Source organism: Erythrolamprus reginae, chromosome 1 (assembly GCF_031021105.1).
Source record: "Erythrolamprus reginae isolate rEryReg1 chromosome 1, rEryReg1.hap1, whole genome shotgun sequence".
Taxonomy (NCBI): domain Eukaryota; kingdom Metazoa; phylum Chordata; class Lepidosauria; order Squamata; family Dipsadidae; genus Erythrolamprus; species Erythrolamprus reginae.
In genome coordinates, this window is record NC_091950.1 from 232934367 (window position 1) to 232951681 (window position 17315).

A 17315-nucleotide genomic window follows, 5' to 3' on the forward strand; every position below is an offset into this window, starting at 1 on the left:
GGCTCTCAAGTTAGGCCTTTGGGCGGAAAAACATCTTCGGTCGCTCCTAGCCGACCACATCTCGGGGAGCCTAAACGTCCAGGCGGATTGGCTATCTCGAGCAACGATAGACCCGGGAGAGTGGAACCTCCATCACGACCTGTTCCATCAAATCAGTCTCAGATTCGGCCTACCAGTTCTGGACCTCTTCGCGACCAATGCGAACTCCCAACTCCCTCGCTTCTTTTCCAGATTTCCATCCCCGGGAGCGGAAGCAATCAATGCCCTCCGGAGTCCATGGCCTCCAGGCCTACTCTACGCATTCCCGCCAATTCCAATTCTCCCTGACGTGATTCACAAGGTCCTCACCGAGAGGGCCCGAGTAATCTTAATCGCCCCTCATTGGCCCCGCCGGCCCTGGTTCGCGGATCTCCAACAGTTGTCCGTCCAGGACCCCTGGCGACTCCCCGTTTCGGGGGATATGCTGCGGCAGGGGGCCTCATTCCATCCAGACCCGGAGTGGTTCCACCTCACCGCCTGGCTGTTATCAGGAGAGATTTAGAGCTGCGTGGTCTCGAACCCGATACTGTGGAGGTCATTTTAAAGGCCAGAAGGGGCTCGACCAATCGAATATACGACCACACATGGTCCAAGTTTCACCAGTGGTGTCTACAGGAAGGCCTTTCTCCCCTGTGCATTCCCATTCACAGAATCATTTCCTTCCTTATGCAAGGTTTCCATAAAGGACTCTCCACCAGCACTCTCCGGCGCCATCTGGCAGCCATTTCATCTGTCTTGGGGGGCCCCCGCAGACAGCCTCTCAGGTCCTTCCCAGAAGTTCAGGAATTCCTCAAGGGCATAGCCAACCTCAGACCTTCCAGGGTCCACAGGTATCCATCCTGGGATTTGCCACGGGTTCTCCATTCCCTCACGCAGGCACCATACGAACCCCTAAAATCGGCGTCCCTCAGGTATCTATCCTTTAAGGTAGCATTCCTGGTGGCTATTACCTCTGCCCGACGCATTTCGGAGCTGGCTGCCCTTTCTATCAGGCAGGACCTTTGTCAATTTCATCAGGACAAGGTAGTATTGCGACTGGACCCCACCTTCTTACCCTAGGTCAGTTCCATGTTCCACAGAACTCAGGATATTGTCCTACCTTCCTTCTGCCTCCAACGAGACCATCCCTTGGCAATTAGATGGCACACCCTGGATCTCATTAGAGCGCTGAGAATCTATATCCAACGCACAGGACCCTTTCGGAGGTCAGAAGCACTTTTTATAGCCTATCACCCCAGAGTCATGGGTGCCAAAGTGTCTTCAACAGTTATAGGTCGTTGGATCAGAGGGACTATATCTAAGGCCTATGAGTCGGCCTCCCTCTCAGTTCCAAGGAACATCACAGCGCATTCCACCAGGAGCGCAGCCACTTCGGCCGCTTGGGCGACTCAAGCCCCGTTGGAGGAGGTCTGCAAAGCAGCCACTTGGGCCTCACCAAATTCCTTCATCAGGCACTACAAGATTGATTCTTACGCTTCAGCGGATGCTGCCTTCGGCAGAAGGGTACTCCAATCCGTTATCTCACACGATAGCAATTTAATCCCACCCTAGGGACCATCTATTGGGTATGTCCCATGTGACTGCTGGACCCGCTCCTTCAGTACGGAGAATAGGCGTTGATTGCTTACCTGAACGCCTCTTCTCGTACGGTGAGCGGGTACAGCAGTCACTTCCCGCCCTTGTATGTGTCTTCTTTACCTTCTATAACCTTTCTTCCTCTAACAATAAGAGTTGAACACTACAGAGCTTCACAGCTGAGCCTAGTCTATGGATTCGCGAATTCTGGGGAAGGGGCGGATCCGGCAAGCTTTTTTAACACTAGGCTCAGTTCCACCGGATTGGACATGAGCAACCCATGTGACTGCTGTACCCGCTCACCGTACGAGAAGAGGCGTTCAGGTAAGCAATCAACGCCTATTTTCCACATGCCAGATTGCTGGCTTCACATTTAGCAATTATGCTGGCCATTCCAGTCCATCGGGAATGGCTGCCAAACAACTGAGTTTCAGGCAGCTGTGGCTGGCTTCCCTGGTCCGCTTGGGCATAGCCATCAATTGAACCCTGCTTGAAGCCACTTGTGTGTGGGCTGGCTCTCTCAGTCTGTCTGGCGTGGCCACCACCACCATCAGTCCCACGCTATCCATCTGCGTGCGGCAACATCCTCAAATCCCTGCAGTATAGGCAACCTTACAGGGACCTCGATCCCCCTGTCCCTCCTTAAGAAGTGGGAATCACTTTGGGATGATTTGTTGTAAGCCGCACTGAGTCCTCGGAGAGGAGCGGCATACAAGTCTAATAAATGATGATGATGATGATGATGATGATGAAGGCCAGAGATAATTGGATCTGCTGGAGAACAAGGGCCTAATTCCAGACCACTTGGCATTTACAGGCCTCTTCCCTCTCTTGCATAACTATAGCCCATTTGGGGACAGAGACAACTCAATCAGAGACGTTAATGGGCCTTCAGGACCCAAGTGACTGTCTTTTTTTTTGAACCAGCTGTAGAACAGGAAGAGATCCCTCTAGTGGATCTTTTCCCACTCCAAGTGGGAATAACAAACATTTTTACAGTATGGACCCTCACTGAAGTGCTTCAGTTGCCAATGATGAATGGCTCAGTGGCTATCCTTGCTCTTCCTCTTCCTTCGTGTCAGGTGATATAATGGGTAGCCTGAAGGCTGAGGACAGGAAGGCAGAGACTCATCCAGCAGCAGCCTGGGTGGTGAAGGCAGCCAGGGCTGCCACCTTTTTTTAATAGGACCTCCTTGTCACCTGTATTGCCAGCCCCAGACACATTCAGAGACATTCAGTAGTTAAATAGTTAACTCTGTGTATGTTAATTTAGCTCCGCCCACTATGATGTAAATCCTGTCTAGATAGCCAGCATCACTTCCTCTCTTCTCGGTGAAGAAGGAGGAAAATCTCCATCTTGCTTTTAACTCTCAAGCAATGTAGACGTATAACAGAAGCCTGGGAACAGGCATAGCTGTTTATTGTTTTTATTAATAAAAGTAACTCCGTTTTGAACACCGTTTCTGTAACTTTATCTGTCGGCGCCAGATTTGATCTATTTGCAGCTCACGCGGGCTGTGATTGATCTCCAATAATCTTGACACTCCTTGTTCTGGTTTCACCATATGCAAGAGAGAGTCCCACCTCAGGAGGCTTGGCTGCACCAAGACATTAATAAACTGATGGCAGCCACTTGGTTTTTGGTGGACACCATTTCTAAACATGGCTTAGTATGTCTCTAGAGCCCCCTCATCCTGAGAGGTATATAATCTCTGTCCCCTACACAGATGGCATGCTATTTGAGGAGGCACTGGAGCCAATCCTGGTAGAAAACAAGGAAAGAAAGAAGGTTTTGCCTTCCATGCCCAGGCGAGCAGACCCATCGTCCCTCACCTTACTATCCAACCCGCCTTTTGGTTTACGGAGACGGTCGTTTGGTTTACAGAGTTTGATTACCCTCAACAGCAGGCAGGTGGCGGCTCTCTCCATGGTGTTTGCATGTGGGGAACGGGAGTCTCTAGCTCAGCACCCAGTTATCTGAAGGTTTCTTAAGAGGTGCAGCCAACCTGAACCACCCTGTAGTGCATAGGTATCCCACTTGAGACTTACCTAAGGTGCATCAGGCCCTTGCTTCTGTCCCCTTCGAGCCACTGAGGACAGCCACTCTTCATTTCTTGACCTTTAAGGTTGCATTCCTCACGGCCTTCACTTCAACCAGGCACATGTCAGAGTTTGCAGCCCTCTCAGTCAGGGAGGACCTTTGCATCTTTCATTTGAACATGGTGACCCTCAAACTGGACCTCTGGTTCCAAAGGGCTCAGGAAATCATATTGCCAGACCATGCCCTGGAGAAGAAATGGTTCTCCTCGGATGTCAGGAGGGCCCTCTGGATTTACATCAAGAGAGTATTCCCTACCAGACAAACAAAGTCACTACGGTATTTGTGTTTTTTCAACCATCCTCAATGGGCACCAAAGCATCACCATCAATCATAAGCCCATGGCTAAGGGCACGCCTCATCAATGCCTACAAGAGCCAGGCCATGACACTACCGAGATTGGTAACAGCTCGTTCTACTTGGAGTGCAGCCACGATGATGGCATGGGCAACTCAGGCCTCCAGTAAAAACATTTGTAGGGCAAACATGATCATCACCATCACCCCTTATTAGACACTACAGATTGGTGTCAGCAGAAGCATCCTTCAGAAGCAGGGCCTGCAAAAGGTTCATACAGCCTTAGGAACACCGGACGAAACGGCTACTCATCCATAGGACACCTGGCTTTGGTATGTCCCATTTTTGGACTCTCCCGCAGCCACACTGAAAAAGGAGCATTGGTCTTGCCTGATACACTCCTTTTCTGTGTGTTGCAGGGGAGTCCAAACTCGCTCTGGCAACCGTATGGTCCAGGCATGGCTACAAGTCTGATGACCCAGTCTCTGGGCAGAAAGGACAAGGCAACCCATTCTTGGACTCTCCCACAACACAGAGAAAAGGAGCCTATCAGTTAAGACCAACACTCCTTCTATGTTGGTAGTGGAAATAGATTTCATAAGTTCACAGAGGGAGAGGAGGAGATCACAAGTCCACCAAGACAATTAAGAGAGACCAGCATTTACTTTCATTTTCCAGCAAAATAGTGAAGAAAAGAGCTGTAGGAGCACAGTGTTTAGAATGCAGTATTACAATTGTTCACATTTCCAGGAGCTCGATTTCCTCAATCTTGGCTGGCTCCAGGTTGACTCAGCCTCCCATCCTTCCCAAGTCAGTAGAATGAGGAGCCAGATTGTTGGGGGCAATATGCTAATTTTGTAGACCACTTAGAGTGGGTTATAAAGTGGTATATAAATCTAAACGCTATTGCTAAGTGCTATTACTAAAACATTTGCTAATTCACCAAGGTATTGCAACTGTGAAAGTCATAAAAACAATTCTGGTCATCATGACTTACAACCATAATTGCCATTATCAATTAAAATAATAATTGGTGACTACGTATATTGATCATTACAAGTCTTTGCATTAAGTCAAATTGGTTTAGTGTATTTTCTCAGACATTTCTCATTTATTTATTTATTCGATTTTTATGCCGCCCTTCTCCTTAGACTCAGGGCAGCTTACAACATGTTAGCAATAGCACTTTTTAACAGAGCCAGCATATTGCCCCCACAATCCGGGTCCTCATTTTACCCACCTCGGAAGGATGGAAGGCTGAGTCAACCTTGATCCGGTGATGAGATTTGAACTCCTAACCTTCAGATCTACAGTCAGCTTCAGTGGCCTGCAGTACTGCACTCTACTGGCTGCGCCACCCCAGCTCTCTCATGCTAGTTGTTGTGATCTCCCCATGATCAGGAGCCAGAAAAGTTTTGAATAAGACTCAGAGCAATAAAGTATGAAATATTGAATCCAGAAGAAATCCTCATAACTTTTTTGTGCCTTCCCAATCTGTTTCCCTACTATTAGCTATTTAACTATTAGCTATTAGCTATATACTATTTAGACTCCACCTGAGTCTAGACTTCAGAAAAGGTCAAGGGTTCCTTAAGTCTGCAGCAAGCAGTAATTGAGCTAAGGAATCATGTGTTTTTTCTTAAGCAGTTGACACATTTTGGTAAATGCTGAAACAACTTATATTAAGAGTAAACCCAGCCTAAACTGGGTTTCTTAGTAGCCACAGTTTACTTCCTGCCTAAACTGAACTCTCCAAGGTTCTGATCAGGTTCAAATCTGCCTCTTCTGCTCATTATAACTACTTTATCTTTATTTATATTTATAATATCTTTATATGGCTCCTTTAAGGTTCAGTTCAAACACAAGACAATTAACTATGAAAAGCTGAACTCCAATATCCTTATCTGAACTATAGAATCCTAATGGAAGACATTGTTGGGTTTTATGTCAAGAATTGCTTCATTCTAGATCTAATCCCCCAGAATATCACTTGTATACCTTCTTGTTGCTACATTTTTGTCATATTTGGTTGCAACATGGTTTGATTCAACATAATGTACATAGTATATTTTTTATTGATTTTTCTTTTAAGAATGGGGCACTGCCAGCTAAGTTCCTAATTTTTAAAAGTAAATCCAATAAGTGGCATGCCAATGTAGGAGGCCACTGGTTGCTGCTTTCTGACTTCATTTTAAATTAAACAAGATCAAGCCAGAGATTTGCCTGTCAGAAAGCAAAAACATGACCTTGACAAAGAGACTTTGTGATAAAGGCAGAGTTCTGCTGTCTGTGCTATCTGATTTGTGCTTGTGTATTTTGTTATATAAACAGTGCATTTAAAGGTCAAATCATTTATGATGTTTTTCTAACATTGCACTTAAAGAAATCCTGGGTAAGACACAACAACAACAGCAAAATATGTTCTGACAGTTTTAAAAAGTACACGTTTTTGGAAAGAATACCTTTTACTTGAATCAATACATGCCAAAAAGTTTGTATCTTTTTCCTCCCATCAAAGTTTTACTAAAGTTAAGAAGAAAGAGCTTTTGGAAAGATTCATTTAGTATGCAACATTGTTCATTGTTAAATGGGTAGGAAGATTTCTGAAGTCCAATAATCACTGTTTCATGTAAACTCAGGTGGTAAATGCCAGGAAACATAAAGGAAACAGTGCCTGCTAAGAAATAAAAAGAGAAATATTGTGAATTACAATAACCCTGTTTTGTTTTTCAAAACAAAAATATCCCAAAAGGAAAAATATAACACGAATCCTCCATATATCAAAATTACTTGGAACCGGATGAGTATAGTGTAGCGACCTGAATTTGAAGGCCTATTGAGATGGAATCAAAACAGGATGGAGCTGAAATAGAAATTAATGGAAGATGATTTATTTTTCTGACTGTAGTTTTGAATGGGAACACGTCATATTGCAGCATTTTGTTTTACAAGACTATTGGTTCAAATAAAACTTAGATCTATTCTTGGATCTTCACTCTTCCGTTCTGTCAGCAAACTGGCAATTTTGGCAACAGGATCAGAGCATTTGGCTGATTCAATGGTCAAGGCCAAAATAGACTAAGTATCAAAATATCAATGTTCAAAATATCTTGGGACAGCACACATCAAAACAATTTAGCTAGAATAGGTGAACTGGAGGTGACTCCTTACAGAACAAATATAGGGCTCTTCACTTGAACTTCCCTAGTCCCTAATTTGGGCTCTGTAATATTGTTTGTATCTGGCTATTTGGGATCTTGCTTGCTGATCTAGTCCTTTGTCTTTCTGTACGAGAAATTTAGTGTATAACACCTAGTATTCTAACAGATGGAGATAATAAATGTAGTTGGCATAAAAAAGGAGGAAAGGAATAGAAAAAAATGAAACTAGGCAACATGTATAAATTATGCAAAGTGATCAGATCTGTATGGGTATTCTTATTCTGCATAATTTATAGCAGTTTTGCTAACAATTTTGAATAACAGGAGTATAGAAACCTGAACGGACAGCTGAAAAGAAGCATATCACAATGAAGAATGGTTATAAATATTTCCCAGGCTTTTTGGTTAGCCTAGCTGTTGATTGAAATTGGGCAGCATTTTAGTTGAATAAATTAACAATGAGTCCACGGAGAGGGGCGGCATACAAATCAAATCAAATCAAATCAAATAAATAAATAAATAAATAAATAAATAAATAAATAAATAAAAGAGAAATAAATAAATAAAAGAGAAATAAACAAACAAACAATTACAGCCATGTAGATAAAAATAAAAGCAATCTCAGTTTTCCATATAATTTGAGTTTTTGGTAAGTGTTGTAATTACTAAAAAAAATTGACAATTGTTCTAGAACGAATCAGAAACCTATCAGTGAAGTTTGAGTGCTGTTCCCTAAGATGGAATGAAAATGAGTTAGGAGAAATTTTTTAAGTCAGTGTGTCAAACATATGGAAGAATATTTCTATTTCTTCCTGCAAGAGAAACAGAGATTCCCTTGTGAAGGTCTATTGCTAAGTTTACCTTCTAACTTTGAGAATGACAAAGCATTATAACAGGTAGGATTAAATGTTCTATAAGAGGGTGGAAAATTTTCTCCATAGGTTTTAAAAGCAGGTCTGCTCTACAGAAAGGTGAAACCTTATTAAGATCCTCTTGGATATCAACAGGATGAGATAGTGGGCTTATGCTCCTGTGGTAATCTGGGGATGTTAGTCTTCCATGAGGACACAAAACTGTCTTGCCAGGACCATAGAGGGTTGTTTGAAACAATAGCATTTTAAGACAATATTTCAAGCAACAAGGTCATCTGTGAATCATTAGAAGAATTAGGCCATATTCTAGTTTCAGCAAGGGATTTCATACACAGTGGGGCACTTGCGGTAGAGCTCTTAAAAATATGTATCACATTGCCCTGATTTCCTAATGTTGGAATAAGGAATATGTAGTTATAGTATTCATTATTATAAAACCTAAGTACTGTATTTTTCACACTATAAGACACTCCAGACCATAAGATGCATCTAGCTTTTGGGGAGGAAAACAAGAAAAAAAATCTGCCTCTGTCTCCTAGCAATTTGCCTCCTTGCAGCAAACAGCCTGGTCAGCTTCAGCATAGTCTGATTTAGCAAGAGCAGCTGATTGGCGGTTGGATCAGCCTCCCAGAATACTGGTGATCAGCTGTTTCTGACTGCGATGATTGCTGCCGCCAACCATCACTACCGCTGCCTATTGTGGCCTCCGTGCATCCATTTTTGGCCTCAGCGTTTCACATATTCGGCCCATCCTGTTTCAGCCAAAAATGGGGCATGTGGAGGCCAAAAACAGGATGCGTGGAAGCTGAAAGCAGGGCCAAAACTGGGGCATACGGCGATCCCCGCAGTCTGGAACAGATGATTGGTGATATTCCAGGAGGCCAATCCAACTGCCAATCAGCTGTTTATGCTAAATCAGGCTGTGCTGAAGAAGACCAGGCTGTTTGCTGCAAGGAGGCAAATTGTTGGGAGGAGAGGCTCATGGGAGAGGGCCAGTGGATGGGTGGGGCTTCGGCAATATTCCCTCTATAAGTTGCACAGACATTTCCACCCACTTTGGTGGGGGAGGAGTGTGTCTTATAGACAGAAAAATGTGGTAGTTAACTTTACTAAAAGTTTTGTGGCTTATTACCACTCCTGGAGAATTAGTGACTCTAGTATCAAGTAAATCATCCTAATATATATTTCCGACTATTAGTGACTGGAACCATCAATCCTAGAATTGATCACAGCTAGGGTCTCCAAATTTTCAAGCACAATTTTGCATTTAGCTAATAATAATGTCAATAATCACATCTCTTCTGTTTTCAGAGCTAAGATTATCATCCTCTTGTTTTATAGAGCACAGGTCTTTCATTTCAGAGTTGTAGGAACAACTCTGAAAAGGCCCTTTGCCTTGTAATACTCAGATGAAATTCACTGCTTATCTTGTAGAATACCATCCTGGTTTGTAAAATCAGTCTGGGCTGAGCATGATGCTTAGACCCTGGTAGGACTTTTGTAAAAAAAAAATTGTATGTACACAGGATGTCATGAAGTAAACATTTAGATACACTTTTAAGTGAATGTCTGCTTAAGCAAAAATAATCATTCAGAGCAATCTGAAACTAATTTACTATTTCTCTGAATGCTTACCAGTTTGATCTGCATATAAAATACAATTTGCAGATATCCCTAACTGCAAGTAAACGAATGGCTAGGTAGCTGAGCAGAGTCTAAATCTAAGCTAACATCTAGCATTGTACAAATAAATTCCTTTTGTGTACTTATTTCCCTCAGGAACAGAGAAAACATAAGAAGTTGCTAGCCATGGCTACGGTTTCTAAAGCAAGCCATTATTTTTACTTTTAAAAACTAGCATATTCCTAACTATTTTCTTAGTCTTGGAAGAAAGAGGAAATAATGCTAAATAAGCACTTCCTCCTTATTAGGTCAAACACAGCAGCAAAGAAGTTAACATAAACAAAAATGTGTCAGAGGAAGACAATGTCTAAATGCAGTTACTGCTTCTGATTTGCTGCATTGGTTTGTATGAATGAAACAACAGTTATAACTTCTAGTAAAATATGATGGGGATGTTATTTTCTTTTGGGGGGGAAAACTGTTATACCCTAAATTATTGGCCAGAATTTAGCAATATTAAATTCTCAGAGGATCTAAGCTTATAACCACTTGTTATTCAGTGACTGCATTCTACTCCAATGACTTAGTTATTAAGCAAAATGGTTACTAAGTGAACTCATAACAGAGAGATGGAGATGCTGGGAAGGTTGCTGGTGATGCTGTATCATTCAGATAAGGTTATCTTGTACAGCCATGCTAGCACTCAGTCTGCTTTGATTTTTTTTCGGGTGCACAATTTTGGTAGTAAAAGCTCACTTTAGTTTGAAAACCAGTTGCTATTGTTGTTTATTACTGTGTGTTTGTGAATGATTGCTAGCTGAATTAGTCACACAACTAGAAGTACTGTATAGTTAAAATTGTTTCTCTGAAAATTCAGCATATGATACTAACAGAAAAAGCAACGAACTAGTGACATAACGTTTACCTTCAAAGAGCTCTTTGCATAATTATTTTTATCCTTCAATAGGTGCATCTGTTTACTGTTGAACCAATGTTGGTATTTCACTTGTTAATTACATATATTTTTGTTCTTGCTTCAAAAGAGCAATTTAGCAGAGTGCCATAATTAATTCAGCCCAAATCAAACACAGTAAAATTTGAATTAGGTACGAGAATGCACATGCAGACTTTATTTCTTTTCTTATTTCTTTACTGAATCATCTGTAATGTTAAAGAGGAAGAAAAGGTCAGGATAGCAACAGTAATAAAGTGTCAATCATTTTGAATTGAGAAAAATTTGATTATGTTTTTAAATTAGGTCCAGTATTAGATGTGGGTGTTGGAGTTCAATGTTTCTGATAGTTTTAATGCCATCATTTTGCGGTACTAGGCAACACTTTTGCTTTGGTTTAATTATTGCTGTCATTTTCTTTTAATATAGAGGTGATGGGAAAGCCGTACTTTATATCACAAGATAGCAATATTACAGAAGAATATTGCTCTCCTTATCCTATTGATTTTTAAAAAATAACAATATCTTCTACAAACAGTGTCTATCAAGAGTCAATAAGAGAAAAGCAATTGATACAATGATTACATGTCATCAAGTTGTTTTTGGCTCTTAGCATTCACATAGGTTTTTCTCCTGTAAGATCTTTTGACATAAGTTAAGGTAGTCCTTAACTTATTATCACAATTCAGCCCAAAATGTATGTTGCTAAGTGAGACAGTTGTTAAGTGAGTTTGCTTCATTTTAAAACCTTTGTTGCCACAGTTGTTAAGTGAAACACTGCAGCTTTGAAGTTAATAACATGGTTGTTAAGTGAATCTGGCTTTCCCGCTGACTTTGCTTGTCAAAGATTTGGCCCTGGGATACCACAACTGTCATAAATATTAACCATTCTCCAAGCATTCAAATTTTGATCACATGACCATGGGGGCTGTAAGGATTTCGGACAATGGGTCCTAAAGTATGAAAAGTGGTCAAAAGTCAGTTTTTTCAGTCGTTTAAAACTTTGAATGATCACTAAACAAATGGTTGTAATTCGAAAACTACCTGTATGCCACACTATTTTTCTTCAATAGTTAGGTCTTCACATAATAACGTTTGAAAGATTACAATTGTACATCATTGACTAGCATGCTTTTGATTACTTCTTGGGATGGACTCATAATGTTTGACATCTATACTTGGACTGTTTACAAGCTGAATTTATATTTTTAGTAATTTGTCTTAAAAACTAGTTAGGGTTTAGAGCTTGGGATCTGGAACTGAGGAAATCCACTCCATTTAAATGTTCATTTCTGCCAAAAAAATTAAGAGCTGCGCAAGGTATGGTGTGATCCCATAGCTAGTCCAAAAAGCACTGAGTGACAAATTGTGCTCTTCAAAAACAGAAATATGAAAACATAGAATGCTTGGCTCTCTAAAATTTTAATAAAGAGAGAAGAAACCACTTAGCTACCTTATATATTTATAAAGCAGGTACATCCAGTATACATCCAGTGTAGATTTTTCCAGGAAAGGAGGACTTCCTTCCAACTTGTGTTGCTCCATCTCATGGCAATCAAACAGCTATATTGTCAACTGGATCTTTGCAGAATTCTTTCAGTTCTTGTTTAAGAAGAAGACATCTGAAAAGATGAAAAGATGATTTGTCAGTACGCATTGAGAGACTTTATTCAGATTTTCTCCTCCCTACAATCTGAGGTTCTTCTTGAGTCGTCTAATTTGTCACATTAGTGGCACTAAATGTAACCTTTACTGGACCTGCCTTAGCCCAACCTTGTGTTATATGCTACAATACATAATATACAATGTTTATGTTTTGGTCTTTATTCAAGTTTCAGCATTTTAAGATTGCTCTATTGTTTTAAATGTTGCTGTACTTGTGCAGATAGTCCTCAGCTTCCTCCACAACAGGAAGTGGAACCTTGGTCATTGAGCGAAGTGGTCATTAATCGCTCAATGACTGCAACCACGGCTTTTACAGTTGTGGTTGTTAAGTGGACAGACCAAAAGAACTGCCTGCAAAAGGAGAGCTGGCAGCTCCCCTTTGTGCACAAAAGAACTTGTGAGCTGGACTAGAGAAACAGGCTAGTGATTGCTCTATCTCTTCAGCCAAGGGCAGGAGAGGAGATAAGTAGATCGCATCTCATTTTCCCCCCTCAAAGCTGTATTTTACAAAGAACAAACTGGTATAATTCATATATCTGTATGTCTTTTATGTACATTATGTACATGTACATGTGGAAATAATTTAAAATTACTTTGCTTTCTATATATTTGTGTAATACATAGAATTATTTTTCAAAAGAGAAGTTTCATTCTTCTCGATTTGAAAAAGTATTGGCAAGTAGTACCATAAAATTGTTCACGGTGGTAGCTAATTGTTAGTACTATGTACAAGACAGTTGGGTTTGCAATATATAAACAAGTTAACAATGAATGCTTGTATGTACTGAAGTACTATAGCTTTAAGAGGTAGTGTTGCAAATTGCCATAAGAGGTAGCCAGAAAGCATGATTCTCTCTCTCTGCACTATTTATTATTTCTGCTCACTCACTGTGTATTTGTTGATAGTTTGATATATTTGTAAGCTGTAATGTATGCCTGATATATAAGACAAAGACTTGTAATAATATTATTGTATTGAGAGTTATTGACTGATTTGAATATGAATGATTGGACTGTTTAACATGACTGTACTATTTCTAGAGTAAACACTATTTTATACACTTTAACGTATCTGTTTTGGTATGGCTGAATAATTATTCATATCTCCTGGTTATGTGTTGGAATCCCACATTTTCCTTTGTGCATGTCCTTGATAACTCAAGGTTTCTGCACATTCCGTAACACAAATTATATTTTAGGGTGTTTTTTTTAACAGTATGCAGGAATGGACAGAGACAACGTAATTTTCAAGGTTATAGTTTATGTTATAATCTCAAGTAGCTCTTAAAATCATTTGATAGTGAATATATTTGTTTCTCCCATTAGGCAACCAGATAAATTGGTAGTGGTTTGGACAAGAAGAAGCCGAAGGAAATCTTCTAAGGTTAGTCTTATTTTCCCTTAATTAGGGGATATAATTTGAAGTTATTCACATGATAATTGTCCTGATTTAAAACAAGGTTGAGAGAGATATTAAAATGTTAAATAAATTTGTTGTATTACATTATTGTTATTGCTAATAAACCCTGCTGGTATGGGAGATTTTGTGTTTCATGCATGTTTTTTCAGTCTTAATAACAACCTCAATAGTTATCATTATGGATGTTTATGTTATACAAATCTCTACATTCTGTAAAATAAAACCCTGATTTTTCAAATTCTCTTGAAAGCTATTCTAATGGCGTTCAGTTGTAATATACATTATAATTTATTAACTTATCTATATCTAGTTTACTATTGTTTTTAATTTCCCCCCCATTTATATGTCCCTGTATTTTACTATCAATAATAGTATTACTTGTAACAATATTAACAAGCACAACACAGTTCAAACAACATTTTTCTTCTGGAAGTTTATATAAAACAATAAACAATAATTGACATGTATTAAACAGTAATTTAAATATATGCTTTAAATATTCAGCCAAAAAAGTACTACAAGGATAACTGCAGAGTACTTTAACAACAAAACTATTTCCCACTTTGATCCAGAACATCTTTAGTTTACTGTAGATATACTTTACTGTGTAATGATGCAAGCTAAGCATGCAAGAAAGAAAAGAAAAAAGATACAAAGAAGTAACTTCCAATTTTCTGTACAACAGTTACAACTATCAATTTAATTTTGACAGTATGATCACAACATAACTCTCTTCTTTCTATAATCTATCCTGTCTACTCATCAAAACCATAAACCATAAATTCATTTTTTCTGTTTCTGCAAAATGTCCATAAGAGATTTCCAGTCAACAGTAAATATAGACATTTTGTAATCAAAGTTGTCATTTCAGCTGTCTCAGCAAGTTTCATCATTGTCACCATCCATCCACCTATACTGGATAGTGCTGAATCTATCATTGCTAAATGATAATTTAAATGCTGTTTTTCTGGTTGTAGCCCAATATTCTGACTGGGATATGGAGGAATTTATACTGTTTTGGCTAAAACAATCAGGGCCGCTGGTGGCTAGAACTAAAATGAGGTGAAGTTTAATTGGGCTGAAACAGAGTGACTGACACAAAGTCACCCATCTAGATTCAGTCTCCAGCTTTCTAGCCTAATGCTTTAACCAATAGACCAGCGGTGTCAAACTGGCGGCCCGCAGGCTGGATGTATCACACATAGGCCACACCCACCCCAGCTCTGTGAAGGGGGGAAACGTCACAAAATGTCACATGATAGTAATGTGACGTAGCAAATTTGAAAGAAATGGGAGGGGTTTTGAAGCAGGCTTCAGCACACAAATCATTCCAGGCATAAATGTGCAAGATAAGATAAGAAGATAAGATAACCTTTATTGTCATTAACCTATATACACAGTGGCACACATTAAAATGAAATTCTGATGCCCCACTATTGAAAGAAGGAATGCCACCCATCAAACAATGTCCTCATCCCAAGAATAAGAATAATAGCCGCAGTACCAAGAATGCTAAGTTATACATTTTGAATACATAACATAAAAAAGAATTTTGAGAGTGAACAAGATTTATACTATATGGAACAAAGCTATTACATCACCTAGTTGTTCTGCTTTGGATACCACCAGAAGGTAACAAAGAAAACTGGTCATGGAGAGGATGTGTAGCATCCCTGACAATACTGCAGACCCTGGTCGAGCAGCGCTTATATGCCATGTCCTGGAGAGAGGGAAGTGAACTTCCAATAATATTTTCCACCATCCTCACCACTCTTTGGACAGCCATCCTGTCCAGAGCGATTACTATATTACATTAATAAGAATCTATTCCATTGTTGTATATGTTGTATAATACGGAGAGGGTCAGCATACAAATCTAATTATTATTATTAATAATAATAATAATAATAATAATAATAATAATAATAATAATGTATAATTCAGTCCTTTGTTCAGCCATGTAATTCAGGCAGCAGCACTCTGATCCTCCTAGTTTTCCTGAATTTTCAGCTAGCAAGAAAAGTTGGTCTTTACCTTTTTTTAAATTTTAAAAAAAAATCACCATTCCTTAATTGTTAAGTATTTGAACTATTCTTCAGAAGTTAAAATAGCTTTGCAGAGAACATTAATTAACCAAATTTGAATAGGGGCATTCCAATAGCATTTCTCAAATAGCAAAAATTATGGGACTAAGTTCCATCTTCCGGCTAAGTTCAAGAATGATAATAAAACTATTTTTTAAAAAAGATCTTGCATATTTTTATGTGATTAGAAAAATCTGTCTCCAGGTCTACAGATCAATAAGATTTCTGAAGGCCTTAGTCATCTTGCCAGTAATACATAAGCAAAGAAATTCATTTTAACTAAATGCATTCTTGGAAGCAAGTCAAATGCAGGATCTGGCTGTATTGAGAATATATTTGTGTCCCAAAATTTATCTAGAAGTATATTGTGGCATAAGTTTTTTATAATAGATATTAATATTAATAGCTTTAATCCTATGCACTGTTTTTTCATTCATCTTTACCCTTAATTAGCAAATGTCCTAGTGGACAACCATTTAAATACAGTATGTGCCAGCAGTGTGCAGCAGCTGCCAAAAAAGCCAACACAGTTCTAGGCTGTATTAACAGAGGGATAGAATCAAGATCACATGAAGTGGTTTTTTAAAAAATATATATATTTTATTGGTTTTGCACATAAAGTTACATGAACAAACATAAAACAGTGCACAGTTCATGTGCCCATCACCCAACTGACAATCCCACCACCACCACCACCAATTGCGGGGGGGGGGTGTCAAATATATACTAGTTTATATATTTTTTATATTTCCTTAGCTCTACTTTACATTTGTTATTATTAAAAGAGTGATTGGAGTTTATTTTTCACATTTTCGTCACAGATTCTACTCAGCATATAACCTTTCACCTTATTCCATCGTGCCATCAGCTTCTCCAATTTATTTTCATCAAAGTTGTTTAATCTTATTTCCATGATTTCAAAATGAATGTGATCACACAAAGTGTTAATACCATTTTATAGGGCCTTGGTAAGGCCACACTTGGAATACTGCATTCAGGTTTGATCACTACGATGTAAAAAGGCTATTGAGACTCTAGAAAAAGTGTAGAGAAGAACAACAAAAATGATTAGGGGACTGGAGGCTAAAACATATGAAGAACGGTTGCAGGAACTGGGCATGGCTAGTTAGTGAAAAAAAGGACCAGGGGAGATATGATAGCAATGTTCCAGTATCTCAGGTGTTGCCACAAAGTAGAAGGAGTCAACCTATTCTCCAAAGCACCTGAGGGTATAACAAGAAGCAATGGATGGAAACTAAACAAGGAGAGAAGTAATTTAGAACTAAGGAGGAATTTCCTGACAGTCAGAACGGTTGATCAGTGGAACAGCTTGCTTTCAGAAGTTGTGAATGTCCCAACACTGGAAGTTTTTAAGAAGATGTTGGATAACCTTCTGTCTGAAGTAGTGTAGGGTTTCCTGCCTAAGCAGGGGGTTGGACTAGAAGACCTCCAAAGTCCCTTCCAACTCTGTTATTATTATTATTATTATTATTATTATTATTATTATTATTATTATTGTTAAGTGTTGC

At 39.4% G+C, this 17315-nt stretch overlaps 1 protein-coding gene across 5 annotated transcripts in view; it reads left to right on the forward strand.

The window, feature by feature from the left end:
* The window catches only part of EHBP1 (EH domain binding protein 1), a 301779-nt gene that overhangs the window by 39506 nt on the left and 244958 nt on the right, over positions 1–17315 (forward strand). For all 5 annotated transcript variants that reach the window (XM_070732534.1, XM_070732530.1, XM_070732531.1 and 2 more), the window contains exon 3: positions 13609–13666. In XM_070732534.1, the coding sequence (XP_070588635.1) occupies positions 13609–13666 (58 nt within the window). The remainder of the gene's footprint in view (positions 1–13608; positions 13667–17315) is intronic.